General features: G+C 35.5%; 1 protein-coding gene across 2 annotated transcripts in view; it reads right to left on the minus strand.

The window, feature by feature from the left end:
* Alcam (activated leukocyte cell adhesion molecule) overlaps positions 1-18918 on the minus strand; it is a 175133-nt gene that overhangs the window by 26975 nt on the left and 129240 nt on the right. For both annotated transcript variants that reach the window (XM_090347045.1, XM_090347046.1), the window contains exons 2-6: positions 15160-15260; positions 11938-12157; positions 5514-5578; positions 3252-3339; positions 2608-2790 (exon numbers count right to left, since the gene is read on the minus strand). In XM_090347045.1, coding sequence (XP_090203171.1) covers positions 2608-2790; positions 3252-3339; positions 5514-5578; positions 11938-12157; positions 15160-15260 — 657 coding nt within the window. The remainder of the gene's footprint in view (positions 1-2607; positions 2791-3251; positions 3340-5513; positions 5579-11937; positions 12158-15159; positions 15261-18918) is intronic.

Here is an 18918-nt window from a genome sequence, read left to right on the forward strand (position 1 = left end):
TTTGGAAACTATTGAAGAAGCAAATGTAATGCAGAATGGTGGCATAACGTTATGCAGTGCCAGAAGGTGAAAATCAGATATCCACAAAGATTAAGGAGCCAGATTCTTCATAATTTCATCACTGAAATGAATGTAGTGAAGTGGAAATGGCCTGGTGCATGTTTTGTAAGGTTCTCAATGGAGCTCATTAAATTTCTCTTCTTCAATGCTTTCCTTTTTCATTTATCAAGTACTCTCAAGTCTTCTCAGAGCAGTGGTTCTCAGGTATGCTTCCCAAATGAGCACCGTTTATGGCATCAGGGTTTTTGTTACAAATTCAGCATTAACAAGCATCATCCCACACATACAAGCTGAAAAATGAAGAATGGGTCTGGCAATCTGTGTGCTAATAAATCCTACACGATCCTCAGACACACAAGAGTTTGAGAATCACTGTCTATAGACAAAATACTTTACTGAGTTCCCATGGCATTCAACAAATACAAGCTTTCATTAACAATTTCCCTTTTTAGACAAGTGTTTTGTTTGTCCTACTGGGCATAAACTCTTTGAGTGTTAGGACTAAGACTCAGAACCTTTCCTGTCTTCTTTTATGAATCCCAGCACTAAAAATGTGATCTCAAACACTATACTGAGTGCACATTGTTCTTCCAGGAATGAGGTAAATCACATGCTTTGATGCATCTTGGGCTTTCTCTGTCTACTTACAGGCATACCTGCACGCACTCCAAAAGAGTCAAATTTCCCAAATCTCCTAACTCATATGGAAATTCTCTTTCACCTTGAGTCACCACATTGACACTAACATGCTCTGTGAATGAGTAAAGAAGAGGAGAGAAGGGCTCCAAACACAAAGGAAATGATAACTTGATCTGTCAATGGCATATATGTGTGTATACTAAAATATTATTCTCCATAAATATATCCAGTTATTGCATGTTAACTAATATTTTAAGAGATACATAATACATCATTGCTCACTGTATATATATATACACATTATATATATATATCATTTATCACTCACCACTCCAAAAACATGTATAAAGAAAATAATGATTTTCAAGACAAAGTATCCTTTTATAAAGAAAGAATTCTGCCTGCTCTTACAGAAATAATAATTTGACTGTTTATGATTAAGTATTCTAATTCTTTGATTTAAGTCAAGTTTAAATTTACTGACCAAGTGTAATGCCAAAAATACTTTAATGTTTGGATTAAGTTTGAATAATTTTTTTTCCTGTGTAAGAGTAAAAAAACAGAAATGGAGCTGAGGTTAAACTCTTATAGGATCAGCTCATGGTGCTACCATTTCTACAGGGTAAATTTAGAAATGTTAGGTTTTCTAGATTATGTGACAGTACTCTAGGAATGTTTTACTTACTTCACATAGTGATAATAATGAAGTCTTTTATTGCTCTCCTCATGAATATCTCACTTTATGTATATGTAATTAGATACTGATTATATTGTGACAGTGACTTATTTTAAAAGCATATAATGTGTGGTGTAATGTGATAATTTAGAATTGTGATTTTACTTAATCTCCAGAATAATAATATGAGTTAGATATTATCCCTGTTTCAAGATGAGAAAACTATACTTAGAGCAATTAAACTACTTTTCTAGAAACATATAGTAATTGATATCACAGTTAATGGAGTAATTGCTCATTATCATAAGATGATCTTGACATCGGTCTTGTAAGAAAATACCCAGTTTGGGGGGAAAAGTTTATTTCATTATCTATGGCAATTTAGGGCATATCTCTGCCTCATATTACTGCTAAATAAAACAACAGGGTTAGAACAAGTAATCAGAAATGTTCTTCTGAATAATTCAGCACCTGTGTTTTAAAGTTATAAATTAATAGCCAAAATAAATCCTATATAAATGATTGAACTGATGTGATTATTAAAACAGGCTCTTCATTAAAATGCTAATAATATACTTAGGAAGCCAATTAGTCATAAAGATGTATTTGGGCTAGGTATGGAGGTATATATTTGTGTAGGACTGTGAACTAGGACAAGTCAGGGCCTCCTATCTTGAAGAATAAGCTGGGGCTGGTGAGGCACGGCTATGTTTGTGGGAGTTATGATGGAGGATGACTGCAGTTGGAAGCCATTCCTGTACAAAAATATAAGCTCTGATAAACAATTAGAGAAAAAATAAGTTGATAAATCATTTGTCTACTATATACGTTCTGAATCCTTTCTATCATGAAAAATAAATTAAAAAATAAGTCTGCATTTGTCTATCATTCATTGAGAAAATGTTCAGTAGGTATTTTGACCGTCTATAAGTTTTATTGCCATACGCTAGTGTGAAGGACCATGAGAAGACTTTGCTGATAGCTTTAAGGAAATTGATATCTAATAGAATAGTGGAGAGAAACTCATAAAAATCATGGTAGAAATGGAAGATAATCTAAATAACTATAGGTATGTCAAAAAGAAAGGAGCAGTTTGGATGCCAAGTATTTGTGTTAAATATTGGAAGCAGAATTCAAAGAGCAAATAAATTGGAATCTCAAAGATGAATATTATTCTCATAATATTTATATTACATTAAAACTGTTTACACAGTTATATGTGGAGTACTTACAATAAATGTCAAAGACTGCCTGATCAGACTGAATTATTTTCTGGCCAGAAGGTTCATAATAGGTCACAGAACAGGTAAATGGCATTTGTATATCAGCCTTGCTTGTCTTGTATTCCAAGGATGAAGTCATGGTATATAATTGAGTGACAGGATCCATTTCCTTTTTAAAAATGATGACCACCGCTGAAAAACAAAACACTGATGGTAGTTCTTTTGCTGGAAAATCACAGACCTTAATTAATATCATAATACCTTTGAGGGGCTTTATTCTCTTAATTGTTTTTAGCAGAAAGGAAAACTGCCATACAGCATAGTAGGATGTCTTTTCAAAAAGAGAGACACGTGAATCAGAGAGACATGGACAAAAATAGAATCCAGGAATCCTATCTCCCACTCACTGCAATTAACTTCTTGAACATACCCTAGGAAGAAATACTTTTTTCTGCTCTTGATTTTTCTGCACAAGGGTTAAATGGCATTTTTTCAATATCATTTACTGATTGAATATCTACATAAAGGAACAAAGTGAGGAATCATATATAAAAAGAAAAGAGAAAAACATATTTAGATTGTGAGTAGCCTATAGAATGGCTTGACAGGAGAAAATCAAGGCAGGTGAGTTGAATTCTTTGTCTCATACCCACCTCCTTCCAGGGGTTGAAGCACTTTCCCACTCCTGTACCATGTAATGTTGCCTTCTGGGTAACTATCTTTTGAAATGCAGTCACCCAGCTGTAAAACAAAGAAACAATACTATCATTCCAAATACTAGTTCCTCAATACAGTAAGGGGAGTCAATTTGGATGAGAATCCCAGAATATTCAGGAAATGCAAATGCTTCAAACCACTTGTTTTCTTTCTTTCTTTCTCTCTCTCTCTCTCTCTCTCTCTCTCTCTCTCTCTCTCTCTCTCTCTCTCTCTCTCTCTTTCTTTCTTTCTTTTTTTTTTTTGCCAGTCCTGGGCTTGATCTCAGAGTTTGGGCACTGTTCCTGGGCTTTCACAAGGATAGAGCTCTACCCCTGTGAGCCACAGCACCACTTCCAGCTTTTTTCTATATATGTGGTACCAAGGAATCAAACTCTGGTCTTTGTGCATGCGAGGCAAGCACTCTACCACTAGGCCAAACTCCCATCCAAAACCACTTATTTTCTGACACTGACAGACACACCATTTTATAGAACACTACTTGATCAACAAGTAATTCACAATGAATCTTGAGCACTTTTAAATGTGCATCAGATCCTGACACCGTTATGAAATCACATTCATTTAACGGACACTATTCATAAGTGACATTAACTAAATTCCAGGATGACATATGCCTTCCATTACATGAAACTTTTAGTGAAAAATGTGATACCTCTCTTGTGTCATAAGATGTAATCTTCTCACCAAAAGTTCTTTCCATATTCTGTAATCCCCACCACCTGTTTCAATGTCTTTTGACTTTATTATTCAATGTTTTTCAGATATGATTCAGTAAATCTAAGCCTACTCAAAGAATTTGTTTCCCCTACCAAACTTGCACACAAAGGAAACTGTAGATGTTTTGCTTACTGAAAAGAGACCATTACACAGTTAATGTGTTGTGATGTGGAATTCTTTCCCCTGTTCAGAACACCTTGCCTTCTGGCCTTTGCTACAGGGGTTATTCAGAACCAGTCTCTGCATACCGTTACATCAAACCTTTAGGGGTTTAATCTGTCAGTACAATAAAGCCCAAACTTGCCATGTGGCATATAAAACTTGCTATGATCTAACACCACCAGACTTCTCCCCCCCCCCCCCCCCGCGCTCTCTCTCTCTTCCTTTCTTTTCTTCTTTCTTTCTCTCTCCCTTTTCCTCCCTCCCTCCCTCCCTCCCTCTTTTCTCCTCCCTCCCTCCCTCTCTCTCTCCCTCTCTCTCTCTCTCTCTCTCTCTCGCTCTTTCTTTCTTTCTTTCTTTCTTTCTTTCTTTCTTTCTTTCTTTCTTTCTTTCTTTCTTTCTTTCTTTCCTTCCTTCCTTCCTTTCTGCCAGTCCTGGAAACTCAGGGCCTGGGCACTGTCCTTGGACACTTTTTGTTCAAGGCTATCACTCTGCCACTTGAGCCACAGCACCAGTTCTGTTTTTGTCTGAGTATGAGGTATCAGCGAATCAAACCCAGGGCTTTGTGCATGGTAGGCAAGCATCCTACCACTAGGCTATACTCCCAGCTCCATCACCAGATTTATCTTTTAGTGTACACTTTTAACTGCTAAACCCAAACTTCTGAAATGTCAAAGAGTTGTTTCCCAGATATGTTATTTTGTTTCTCATCATGTTATTTCATTTTATTGGAGAGTACTGTTTATAGGCTGTAGAAAATCTACTTATATTTTATTAATTCTCTCATTGGGTTCATTGAGAAGAGTAAGTTTTCTTTCACAAATAACTGTACCTTCTTTCATCCATCAAGGTCAAAGGGACCGTATATAGGATCCCATTGTGCTTCATCCTCTCTGAATGGCATCTACAATGCTCAGTTTCACAAGAGCAAAGCCCATCCTGGCATCTGAGGCCAGGAGAGTTACTTTAACACCAGGCTAAGTAAAAGTACTTAGTATAAAAACAAATACTCCCCTGTTGTTACTGTACCTGATTTTGGTATCTGGTGTACTGTATATATGTTTATTTGAATTAGGGAAGGGAAGAGAACAAGATGGTGAGACAAAGGACAAAGGGTGAAACAATGTAACAGGGATAATCACAAAACAATATGTTGGAAATAAACTTTATAACTTGGGGGGTGCGGGGAAGGAACATTGAAGAAAAATGTGGGAGGGAGTAATGATGTTCGAGAAAAAAACATACTACCTTACATATGTAACTATAACCCCCTATATATCAACCTGGCAATAAAATTAAATTTAAAAATCCCAAATACTCACCTTATTTAGCTGCTCTGTTTCAAGAAACGGTGCTTTGTTTACAATTTCAGGTTGAGATGGTTGCTCTAAAGATAAGTAGAAAAAGGTTGTAAGTATACACAAGAAATGAAAAGAGGACATCTGTGAGCTGTGATTTGGTTTATGGTAAATATAATTCAAAGCAGAAGGATGATAAATAATATAAAAAAGAAATTTTCCTATATAATCTAGATTTTAAAACTTTGGTAGGTTTATGCTTTCCAAACATTTTCTTTATTGTTCCTTCAAGCCCTTATAACTTCTGGATGGTTTATGAAATAAATGTTTTTTAATAGTAAAATGGAAGCTAATGTATTAGGTAGGACTGGCTTTTATATAACTATTATTTACTTGGAATGTAGTTACCAGACCTGTTAACTACTCACACCACATAGAATGCAATAGCAATACTCATAAGACGAAATGTTGGAAATTAACTTTACAACTTGAGAGAAGGAAGGAAAATGAGAGAAAAATGAGGGAGGGCTAACAATGTTCCATGAAAAATTTACTCACTACCTTGCATATGAAACAGCATGCCTCTGTAGGTTACCTTGACAATAAAATTAAATTAAAAAAAGAATACATGGGGGAGGGAGGCCTTTAGAGTAGCCAAATGGGTATCATTACAGTGTAGTAAAAAATATATAACTGCCTATGTTGAATTTATGTACTTTAATTATAACAAGGAATATTTACTATTAGTTCCAGAAATATAATTATACTAATATACATTTTACAATGATTACTATCTAGTTTTCAAATAAACCAATTGGAAACAAGCTATCAGAAAAAGAAAGGTAGAAGAGAAAGGCATAACCTTGGCGAGATTCACAGAAACAAGAGACATTGGCTACCTGACTTTGACAGATGACCACAAAATAATAATAAGTTGACTGATATCCACCCCAAAGGAGATGGCAGTTTTGAACAACCTAGTGAGTGGAGATTAAAGCCCTAACTATTGTCAGTATACCTTAATGATTCCTATAAAAAATGAAAACAGAGTAACTGATTGGTAAAACATTGAATATATCTGGAATTCATTTTCTGAAAGGCAAATATCAAGATATCTAATTTAATAAATATGTACATCACATATATATGTATATATATGTATATAATTTTTTACAGTCCTGAGGCTTGAACTAAGATCCTGGGTACCCTCCTTGAGCTTTCTCAAGGCTCATGCTCTATAACTTGAACCACAGCACCACTTCTGGCTTTTTCTGTGGTATGTGGTACCAAGGAATTGAACCCTGGGCTTCATGCATGCTAGGCAAGGACTCCGCAACTGGGCCACACTCCTGGCCTACACTTTCTTTGCATCAAATATTTTCAAATATTTTTTCTCATATCAATGAACAAAACTGGCAAACCTATGAAAACTTGATGAAAGGTGGCTTAAAATTTATTCCTCTCCCTATTTATAATCATTTTTTCTATTTGGAAGAAAGTCATAGTGAATACTATCTAAACAATGCTAATACCTATTGTGTTTTCTTGAGTTATTTTCTCTTTAAAACTTTGTCTCAATCCCTCTCTTTGCTTCATATTTTGTATGCAATTTTCTGTTAGGTTAGGTAGAAACAATCGATGTGTAATTGTTGGAGGACCATAAAAGAGGACACATACTATTTTAGCAAAATTGCATATTGATTCCAAAGTGTTTCTTTAAAAAAGAAACTTTATGTACCTAATGTCTTAATATGATTCAAGAATTCATAACCAAGAAGAAAATGGAAAAAAAGAAAAACCCACAAATTTATTTACATTGTTAAAGTAACTTAATCAAAGGTGGCAATTTAAAAATCAGCCAAACTTTCCTTCTGAACATCCCTTTTCTCTAAAATCATTCTAAAATCGAAAGGTGGCCTTAATCTATTTGCCTTTTCCTTAATGACCTGGCTGTCTCAATTGAAGTGGATAGGAGTCACATTGTTACTAGACTATCACACTGAAAGCTTAAACTATAGAGAGAATGGAAAATGAATGTCACAACATTTATTCTAAGTGTGATAGTGCTTTATAGGTCATCTGTATGTATTTATGCATGTATACTTATGTGTGTACATGACTGTGTTGTGGGAGAGTAACTGTTACCTTTAGCAGCATATAATATGTACCATATAATAAATGATGAAGTGCTATATAATCAGTGATAAGGCCCCAATGGCTCCCTTCCCTTCTCTTCCCTCCCCTCCCCTTTCCTCCCCTCTCTTCCCCAACCTTCCCTTCCCTTCCCTCCCATGTCCTCCCCTTCCCTTCCTTCCCCTCCCCTTCCTTCCCCTCCCCTTCCCTTCTCTTCCCTTCCCTTCCTCCCCAGCCTTCCCCTCCCCTCCCCATACATCTCTTTCCCTTCTTTTTCTTTTCTTTTTTTCTTCTTTCCTTATTTTTGGTATCAGTATTGGAATTTTAACACAGGGTCACTCATTTGGCTTTTTTTTTTGACTCAAGGCTGGTACTCTATCAACCGAGTCACACCTCTATTGAGTGTATATTTTTCACTAATACCCTTTGAGATACTGTGTTTGGCTAATGATTAAAAGCAAGGCTACAGTTGGTATTTATTACAATTTGAAACATTTCACACAGAGAAGCTTTCTTTTTCTGTTATATATTTTGGTTTTATGTGAGCTAAAGAAGTGAAACTGTATATTTTTTTTAAACTTGTGATGACAGGAATGGTGATGAAGAGATGGGGATTTATCATGACAAAATATACTGATAGTTACTTTCATTTACTTTAAGATCTAGCCTGTTGTTCGTGAATGTGGTGAACACCCATTGACAAAAACTAGAAATCAACAACCTACTAAAATTTATGTTTTTCTGACCCTTGGCTATCTCACAGGCAGGTGAAGATAAAATAATAAAAGGAAAAACTGCTAAACATCACCCTTATTGCTCTACTATTACTGTCAAATGTGACACACAGATAGCTTATTTTGACAAAAAAAAATGGATCCACAGTCAGGCTGACTCTGACGTGCTTTTCTCAGCAGTAACCCAAACTCATATATGACAAAAAGCTTATGTGTCCATGAAATCATGTTTGTATATCACTAATAAGTGTGGAAAAGGTAAATTTTATATACAACGAATTAAATTGTAATATGCAATGTAGGCCTCATTCATTGAATGAATGATTTTCAGTTTTTTCCTCCTCCTCTTAAAGTACTATTTTCAGACTGAATACTTTTGCTGAGGAAGATGGGAAGAGGGACACTCAGTTCTGATAAATCACCAAAAGTACCAAAATGGTTTCCAAATAGAAGCTCCCCCTGAAAACTCAGAAGCCAACAAACATGGATGCCCCTAGAGAGTTTATAAGATTGTGTCAAGGAACACAATTTTCAATTATACCAGGAAACACCAGTCAAAGAAACTTGCATATTAGGATTGTGAAGTTAAAGTGCTTTATAAGAGTTGAACAACCCTTTCTCCCTCCCAGGTTTTTTTTTTAAGGAGCTAGTGTGTATGCTGCCCAGATTAATCCTGAAGTAAAAACTCAAGTTCTCACTTCTATCTCTACTTCTAGAATTTCTGGGTCTATGTTTCATAAATAAATTTTAAACATTAAAAAATGTAGCAGAATTCTGTTTAACTGTACAGAATCAGGTTTTCACCTTCCCAAACCTTCTTACTGTTGTTGTTGCTATTGTTATTGTTTTAAGCTCCTGACAGAGGCTAGCAGAAGAGCAAATCTTCTCTTGTCACCTGAAGTATTAATTTTACTGATGAGGTCATCTTAGAGACTTGGCTGAAGTCTGAATTTAGGAGCAGTTGTGACAAAGCAAGATCTTCCTGTGATCAGCTCAGTGGGTTTTTTCATTTCACACTAACAGCCATTTGGCTCTCTGGGCTCCCATTTGACCTCTGAGCCTTTTGCACAATCACTGGAACGAATCGTTGGGAACATTTAAAGGTCTATTCTTCCTTCTGAATAGTTTTATTAACCTCAAATGTGCACTAAATGCAAACAGTTAGATTTTGCTACTACACAACTTTTGAAAATAGCTGATTAGTGGTGTTAATGTACCCACTGTTTAGAACTAGGCTGGCTTATGGGTATGTTTCCTTGTGTCTCAGCAATAGCTTAGAGTGAAACAAGTCAATCTGTGTTACAGGTAAAGTAATCAATCTGGAAGTTTGAATAAATACAGCGTCCCTTTGCCTGTGAGCATGGCATTCTGCAGCAAGCTGCTGTGGGATTGGCTCAAAGGAGCAACCCTGGATTCTGTGGTCCATGGTAGGTGTTGCTAGGTGACTCAACAGAGGGCTGATTGATGAGTCCAGTAACTCTTCAGTGACTGCCATGTATGCATGCCAGAATGGATGTCTCTCAGTCACAGCTGCTGTTGGCTTCATTAAAAATGACCCAAAGTAAATTCATGATTTGGAAAGAATAAAAGTAGCAGAAAGTCCATATATGATCTTGTAAACACTGTCTTCATCATGAGTTATGCTGTTCATTTGATTGCATTCGGAGTGTCTCACAGTTTCCAATTATAAAACACCATTTTCAAGAGTGTGTAACTTGTCTATGTAAATTCTCCCTGGCCCACAGCCTGGAATGCAAATTCTGTTCTGAGAATTGCTTTGTTCTTAACAACATTCAAAAGAGAAGGGGGCTGTGCTGCCGCTCACGCGTGTGTACAGTTTGGGGGATGGGAGTGGGGCGTGTTTTTTCCATCACAGAATCCTCTGTATTCCAAAGCAGTTTACAGATTTACTTGAATTAGACCAACTGATTTTTTAGTTTCACATTTGTGTGTGGCCGTATCATATCCTTGTTAAAGAAAAGGAAAAGTTGGGAAAATGTCATGAATGAATCTTATAAACTCAATAACTTGGATGTTCTCAACTTCTTTTGCTACCTTGCTATTTAACAACTGTAATGCAGTATCAAAAGAACCTCAAAACGGCAAATTTTTCTATCTGTTATTAGTTGAATGCTTTCACTTGGTTTAGCTTTGATATCTGGTTGTATTTATGGTGTCACAACATAGAATTTTTGTAAAAAAAAAAAAAAGGATTTTGGTTGATGTCTAGAGGAAAAGTGCTCTCCGCAATGTTAAATATACCTTTTCTAATGCAATCAGAACAAAGAAATAAAGAACCTGCATGGTTATGGGAAAATTCAAAATACTGGCCTTTGAGTTCACGTGTTTTGTGGAAGTAGACATAGCAGGTAAATACTTGGTACTTGCTTTGATTGAGAAGTACAGATGTTTTCTGGAAAGGGCCTTCTAAACTGACAGATAAACTGAGTCATTCAATATGCTCTTACAAGGTTCTCCTGAAGAACGTATTTTCTTTGAATCCATATCCTGAACACATAGGAGCTTTGGAGTCCATATAAACACTTCAGGGAAAGACCTACTTAGTTGCAGAAGTTATTACAGAGACTCAGAAAAAAACCAGATTACTTGCTGTAGTTGGAGGCTCTCTGTTTTTTTTCCTATTTATTTTAATAATTTCTAGATGCTGTCAAAAAGTCTTATCAGAAAGCACAAGGGAAAGAGAAATTGGAAAGTAAGAGACCATTTTACCTAATTAAAAACGACTAGCTTTCTGAAAATTTTGAGATCTACTTTTCCTTCTGTAATTTCTGAACCATAATGTAAGTGAGATGGGACTCTTTTATTTGAATCTTAAAAGATGAAATACATTAATTATAACTTCTTAAGTCATTCATTTACATATCCATTTGCATAGTACCATTAACTATATATTAATCATTGGCAAAGTAACTTTGCCATAGTGATGATAATAATGATACCAAGTTTCATTTTGCTTCTCTTGTCTTCCAAACTTACTCCTCCACCTTAGTCTCACACACATTCATAATTTGTTAAGATTTTATATTTCAGGACAATTTTCCTAGCCAAGTGAATGAGCATTAAAATCAGGACACATATACATATACCTACATTTTTTCATACACATACTTAGATCTCTAGTATAGTGTCAAGATAGTCTGACATTGTATTTATTGCTTGCATATATTAAAATGGCAATTTAAAATGATTCAGACTAATTCATTTATAGATATTTATGACCTGCATAGGTTCTATGTCTCTGTATATCACAGAACATTAATTTGTATGTTCAGTGAGTTAGGGCTCATATGCCTGTACTTCTGGTAGTATTCAGATCTCAGATAATTTTATGTAATTAAAATCAAAAGCATAGTATTTCAGTTCCTTGTTGCAAATCTCTTCTTTCAATTTCAGACCCTCTTTTCCTAGCAGACAGCATGCATGAGCAGAAGAAAGATCTCTAGAAATCTTGAGATATGTGATGTAGAGGCCTCAGAGAAAGCTCATTCTTCTCTCTGAAGAACCTGTTCTAGGATTAACCATCAATATACCCATTAGCCATCACACTGAGGGCTACTTACTGAACACTTTGACTACTGTTGGGGCCTCAAACACATTGTCCTCTGTCACCAGCATGCACACAAATCTCTTCTCATCACTGATCTTTGCATTTCTGATAGACAGGGTGTAGTTTTCTGAGAGGTTCAATCTGTCCTTGTATTCTGGTACATCGTCATACTGCACACTTTTCTTTGTAGAGGACCTGAATGCAATAAATACTGGCGAGCCATCAGGCTTTTCCTGAAAATTAAAATGATACATTTTGTTTTAAAAAAAAGTTGATCATATTCATATGCACAGGATGACACTTATATTAATAAACTTTCCTCACTCATGTTCTTCTGACAACATTTACTATTTTTTTCTCAAGAACAATAATATTGCCTAACAACCTCACAGAAATCTTTGCTTATGGAAATTCATTCTTCATAAGAAGGAAGCTATAGGCTGTTTTACAAGTTGATTAAAATGTGGGGAAAGGAAAGGACAGAGCTCAAACCTACCGAGATTTTTTTTCCTCTACATAATGGACAGAATTAGGTGCTGTTTTGAAACTGACAAGGTCTTCTTCATTATAACATTAAAAATAGAAATGAACATAGACTGTGGACCGGGTGTTTCGGTAAATATTACAGAAGGCCTACACTTCAGTGAGCTTACAAATACAGACTTAGATATTCTGGGTAGCTATCTTCAGCCTATTCTTTACACTTTAAAGATCCATGTCTTTTCACAGAGCAGATGAGGCTGCCCTTTCCACCATCACTATTGACCCTGTCTTCTGAAGAAGACCATTTCTCTTTGGAAAACAGTCACGCTCATTAAGTGAGAAAATCAGGTTAACCACTAAAGTCCCCATTTTTACTAAAATGAGTCATGAGACATAACTCAAAAAGCTCTAATATAATAATTTCTCAAAGGAAAATTAAAATTTGGCAAATACAATGGCACTAAAGAACAAGGATAAGTTGCGGTTCTTCAAAGCCTCTGAGCCAATAGCCATTTAGCCTAAAATTGGGATCAATTCCTTCTATACTCACCTTCAGAGGAAATCTGATAAACTTGCTGACATATGTGACCAATTTTGAAGGTTCTTTAGAGATTAACTTCAAAAACACATTTGTGTTGACTGCTAGTCTTATCTTGGCCTCAAATAGTTTTCCATGTATATGAATACTTCAGTGATCTTGTACATCTTTTAGCTTTATCTTAGGCTTACAATGTGAATCCTTGTCTTAGTTATTCCTTCACGGTGGGATGATAGTCCAGCACCTTAAATTTCCATAGCCATTCCCTGATGTTATCAATTTGTAAACACTTCATTAGATAGCAGATGTTTTTGCTTTTTATGCAGCAGTTAATTGATTTAATACATATAACAACCTTGAAAGTTCAAATTCTATTCTCATTTACAAATTAGACAATGAAAGCTAAATTAGCTTCTCAAGGTCTCTGCTGTGGATATGTGAGTTCAGCTTCCTGGCTCCATTCTATGTTGTTCCACTTTAGATAGTGGTTAGTTATTTCTTCCACACCTGACACCGTGGTTGATGCTAATAAAGATGTAAAAGGGTGGAGTTTGGAGCAGTAGACAGCTGTGGTCTCCTTTCACTGTAAGTTCACGGTGATGAGAAACTAACCCATCCTCTCCATATGTTTGCTTCCTTTTATCTTCTCCCCATACCGTCTTGTTTTTCAGATGTCTGCATTTCATTAGAGCATATATAAAACTTTGTGAAACAACACTTACATGATATTTCCAAGGTATCACATCTGTTCGTTACTGGATCTTTTTGTTTAACTTATAATTGGAAAATGTCCATTACCAATTGTTTTTCAGTAGTGTGACAGTTCTGTTAAAATGGAAACTATTGAGTGTCATACTTAAATTTTTCTATGATCCCAGAAGAGTGTTTTTCACTTGATTCAATTCCTTTGGACAGCAAGTTTGATCCACAAGTGAATTAATTGTGTGGTATACAGCAAGCTCTAAGAATTTGGGGTATGCTAAATAGACTCCTTTCCTAACTTATGGCCCTCACTAGGTCTTAAACACACACATATGCCCAAACACTAGGGTTAAACTTTTGTAGTCTCACATTCATAAGAGATGACTTCTGATGAGCAGTTGCCATCAGTCAAGTGCCATGACGTGTTTTAGCATGATTTATTTTACTAGGAACTCATTCATTTGCCCAGAGCCCCACCGGGTTGTTAGGACCTGTTGGTCTGGCTTCAGAAACCACATGCTAAGACTGTGCCAGGCTACTCTTTGAATACAATTTGTGTATTCTGCAGCTTTTTTCTCCCCCGGGAGATGTGAGAAGAAAAAAAGCATGTGATCAACTAGACCTAAAAAAGCCAGATGCAGGCCGGGAGTTTGGCCTAGTGGTTAAAGTGCTTGCCTAGCATGCATGAAGACCTGGGTTCGATTCCTTGGTACCACATATAGAAAAAAAAAAGCCAGAAGTGGTGCTGAGGCCCAAGTGGTAGAGCTCTAGCCTTGAGAAAATCCAAGGACAGTGCTCAGGCCCTGAGCTTAAGCCCAGGACTGGCAAAAAAAAAAAAAAAAAAAAAAAAAAAGCCAGATGCTGGTGATGCACCTGTAATCCTAGCTATTCAGGAGGCTGAGATCTGAGGATCGCGGTTCAAAGCCAGACTGGGGAATGGAAGTCCAGAGACTCTTATCTCCATTTGACCACCCGAAAACTGAAAGTGGTGCTGTGACTCAAGTGGTAGAACAACAACAACAAAAGAATCAAATTATAACTTTGTACACATCATAATGCATCTTGACCCATAAAAGGCTTGGAGAAATGTTATTAGGGAGAAACATTTAATGAATTACTTGAGCACCAACTATTTCCCTTGTGCAAATTTGAGCTAGTAATTAAGGAGCTACAGAAATCTTCTACTAAGTCCAAGGAAACATGCTATGACTACCCTTTTTGTTGACTGCATGAAAACAGCAGGAACACTTGAGAGTGGAGACCCCTCCATAAGCTGTGACCTGCTCCCCACAGATGCCGCTGTATTTCACTGCCTCTAATGCATCAGGATGAAATTTTCAGGCAAGTGGGACTTAAAGAGTGACTTGTTCATTGCATCTATTTTCAAATAGCATTTGTTATACAAACTTAGAAATTGTGTCGTGTCTATCCAATATCAATAATTCTAACCTTCTTGCTTTCCTACACATTGATCAACACTGCCATTGTAGTGATTTAAAATTCCACACTTACATATTTCCATTTGCCAAACATGAGATTCTGAGGTACATCGAGTCGGCAAGGCATGCTTATGGTATCTCCATATGCTGAATTTACAGTATACCATCCAAGACCTTCAGGAGAAAGGAAAAACAAGAAGAGATTTTAAGTATTTCCTCGATATCAACTTAGGAGCACTGTGCAGTGTATCTGTGGATAATCTTTGCTGTATTTCATAGAAATATACTTACAAAGAAGAACATCATTTAAATGGCCAAATGATACTTACATATATTTGCGTCACTCTTTTTATTTGCATATATTTACACATATATGTAAAAGTACTGTCCATGCCCTCTTTTGGAAAGCTAAAGAAAAATTATTGAAAACAGAACTAATACATTTATAACCACAATTCAATTTTATTTATGAGACAAAAAAATGAGAATTCAAAGGAATATTTAAAAGTTGGAAGTAGAAGTTGAAATATTAATTTAATATTTTTCCATAAAAATATTATTATAGTAAAAGTTATAGTATAAAATGTCTTCCAAAACTCTTATTTAAGAAGTATTAGCAGTTTAAGGGGACAAAAATCTCATTTAAACTACAATTTGTTAATACAGAACGAAAAATTCCCCAGTCTTCTTCGTTAGTGAGAAATATATGATAGGTAATTAAAATGTCAAAACAATGATTTTTTTCATTGGAATCTAAAATATTCATCATATTGTATATAATAATGAAGTATGAAGAAATCAAGCATTTGGAGACAGAAAAATAAATATTTATTTCTAAAATAGTAGATTTGATTTGAAAGAAGATAGACAGGTTAAGGAGAAGAAGATGGAGAGAGATTGGATAATGTTTTGGTTCTTAATTATTACAGCACAAGTATGGTAATTGTAATTCATAACACTCCAATACATGTTTCATGATGAAATATATATCTATTGCATATGAATCACCTATCTATCTCTCTGTTTATCTATCTATCTATCTATCTAAAATATTGAAGGTTCCAAACCTCAATAACAATTCTAGGGAGATGGAAGTGCAACGTATACTGATTTGTTCAGGACATATAATATATTATATAAACGTATTCAAATACACTGTACCCCATAAATATGCACAAAGATTTCGTATTAAAAATTTTTAAATCCCAAACTTAGTAGTTAATAAACAGGTTATATAGTTGAAGCTATTTTGTCTACAAAGGTATTTAAAATTTAAGTAAGCGGATATGTCAAACTGCAGAGACAAAATAGCATTATGTCCACCAGGTGGTGCTAAAGGGCAAAGCTACAACAATCTGCAATGCATAAATAAAACCATTTTGTCTTTTTGACGAAATAGGACTGCATAGATACTGTCATTCTCTGTTAACCACGGTGCCTACAAATCCTTCATACAGAGGTTAAAGTCATTCACCTTTTTAAAGTAAAAAGGATAAAACTGCCATTTAAAAATAGTATTGATTGAAAATGCTACTTCCCCTTTAAGCAATTTGTCACAGTGAATGTAAACATAAAGAACAAAGAACAAAGTTCATGTAAATATGCAACACAGCAACATTCACACCATTGCTAAGATACAGAATGCAAACGATGGATGACAGGTGATAATGTGTTTCCACTTGGTTCATGAGTGAGAGAAGAGGTACACCTTAAATTGTTTATCATATGTTCACTATAATAAAGAAATTTTTCTCCCCCAAATTTTAAAAATAAAATGCTGTAATGACACCACCATGTTTGGTTTCCAAATATCAAACACCAGGAGACTACAAATGAAGAAATGACAGATTCAGTCTGTTTAACATAAAAATAATGGGGAAGAGAGGTGGCAAAGGCATTTTTGAGGGGCTTTATTTATGAATGGTGAACTTCTGAACAGGCTAGGCAAGCACACTACCAATCACCTACAACTGTAGTCTAGTGGCCACTGAGGTTCATGATAACAGGTGTGCAAACTAATCACCTCCAACAGCTTTATTTCAAAACTGTTTTCTATGCTATTTGGCTCCTTTATGTGGAATTTCTAGCATATATTATATGACCTACCCATACACAGCTGCAGGATTGCCAAAAGAAGCCATTGTGTGATTTCATGAAGTGAATTCAAGATGAATTATCTTTTCTCCATAGGCTGTGGAAAGACATTTGTCTCAATGTCTTCTTGAAGATAGAGTTCTCATCTATGGCTATGGAAAAGCAACTTAACATCTCAGGTGCTAATAATGTGAATTTCTTGCAAAGTAAAGAAAAATAAAACAAACAGCTAAACAACAACAAAATATCAATGGTCTTTTCCAAAATTATAATGCTTGGTTCATTCTCAGAGACCTTTTTTCTCATCTCCTTTCTAGAGTATCAACGTGCTGCACACACAAAAAATTTTACTACAGATTGTAAAGCTGTATGAATTTCAATGACATATTATTAGTATGATGAAAGTACAATTGCAACAATACAGTTTAAAACTTTGTATCTCTAAGGATGAGGCTTTGTATTTAAAAAAATGCCTAGTAATATGATTTCTCATTTGATTACTGTAGAGAATTTTCCATTTTGTTATTAAATTCACATCTTTGAAAAACAGAGAGGACTTCATAACACTGGAACTTTATGCAATTTCTTATTCCTACTGCATATTCTAATGGCTGGCTTATTTTATTTTCTATCTGCAGGTTACTTGGGTTTTATCTTTGCATAATAGGGAATCCCGATTTTAAGGAGGGAAAAATACCTATTTTGTAGCATATGTCATATGAATTCTTAATTGCGAATATGGAAAGAATACTCTCCTTTCCACTCAGGTGAAATTAAGGTGACTTGTGCTTTTGGATGCGCAAATGATACCAGGACTGCTATCTTTCCTCATTTGGGAGGAGTTGATGGGGATTTTGTTGTTGTTGTTGTTGTTGTCTTAAAGATACTTGGAAATTCAAGAATTTTCATTTTTTAGAAACAACATCACATTTGGAAGGAGTCAGGACTGAATTCTGAAAAGCAGAGCAATCAGAAAGCAAATAAGACACATGAGAAGAATGAGGACAAAACACAGACAGGAGCTTTGCTCCCTAGCCCCCTGGGCAGAATGAATGATAGTTTAGATGGCATTAGGAGAGATACACTTGTGCTTATTTTAGAATCAATTTTCTTTTTTATTATTTTTTTACTTTTTTGCATTTTTTATTGTAATTAGTAAAAGGGTTACATGATATTTGCCAGATAGAAGGTGCATTAATTCACATACATTGATACCCTTTCACATGTCTTGGTACCCATTTCCCTCCCCCCCCCCACACTCCCCACCCGTCTTGGTTTTCCCCCCTTCCCTATCAAATTTCAAATAACCAAATACAAATAAATTCAATATATCAGATAACAAAGTGAGATACTATAACAATATGAGATAACCAAGGGACAGCAAAGGAGATGAGAGACAACATAGTACATTAAGGACAACAATCATTCGTTATATGGCTTTTGTTTCAATATCCTGGAGGTCCTTTCAATTAGCTTCATACTATATGGCCTTATGTATCAAGATTTTGCTCTATTGTAGATCTCTGCAAGTAGAGCCCAAGGTTTCTACTGATTATGACGAATGAGGGAAACCATTGAGCCTAAGTTCCTTTGAGTCTGGCTTACTTTAGAATCAATTTTCAAGTCTGCAATGCTCATCCGTTTTTTTCTTCTGGTAACAGTATACTGAATCCCAGGGTTATCACAAAGCAAGATTAAAGGCTTGTGTTCATGGGAGACCTAACATCCCAACTCCCCT

Source organism: Megascapheus bottae, chromosome 1 (genome assembly GCF_031878675.1).
Source record: "Megascapheus bottae isolate mThoBot1 chromosome 1, mThoBot2.hap1, whole genome shotgun sequence".
NCBI lineage: Eukaryota > Metazoa > Chordata > Mammalia > Rodentia > Geomyidae > Megascapheus > Megascapheus bottae.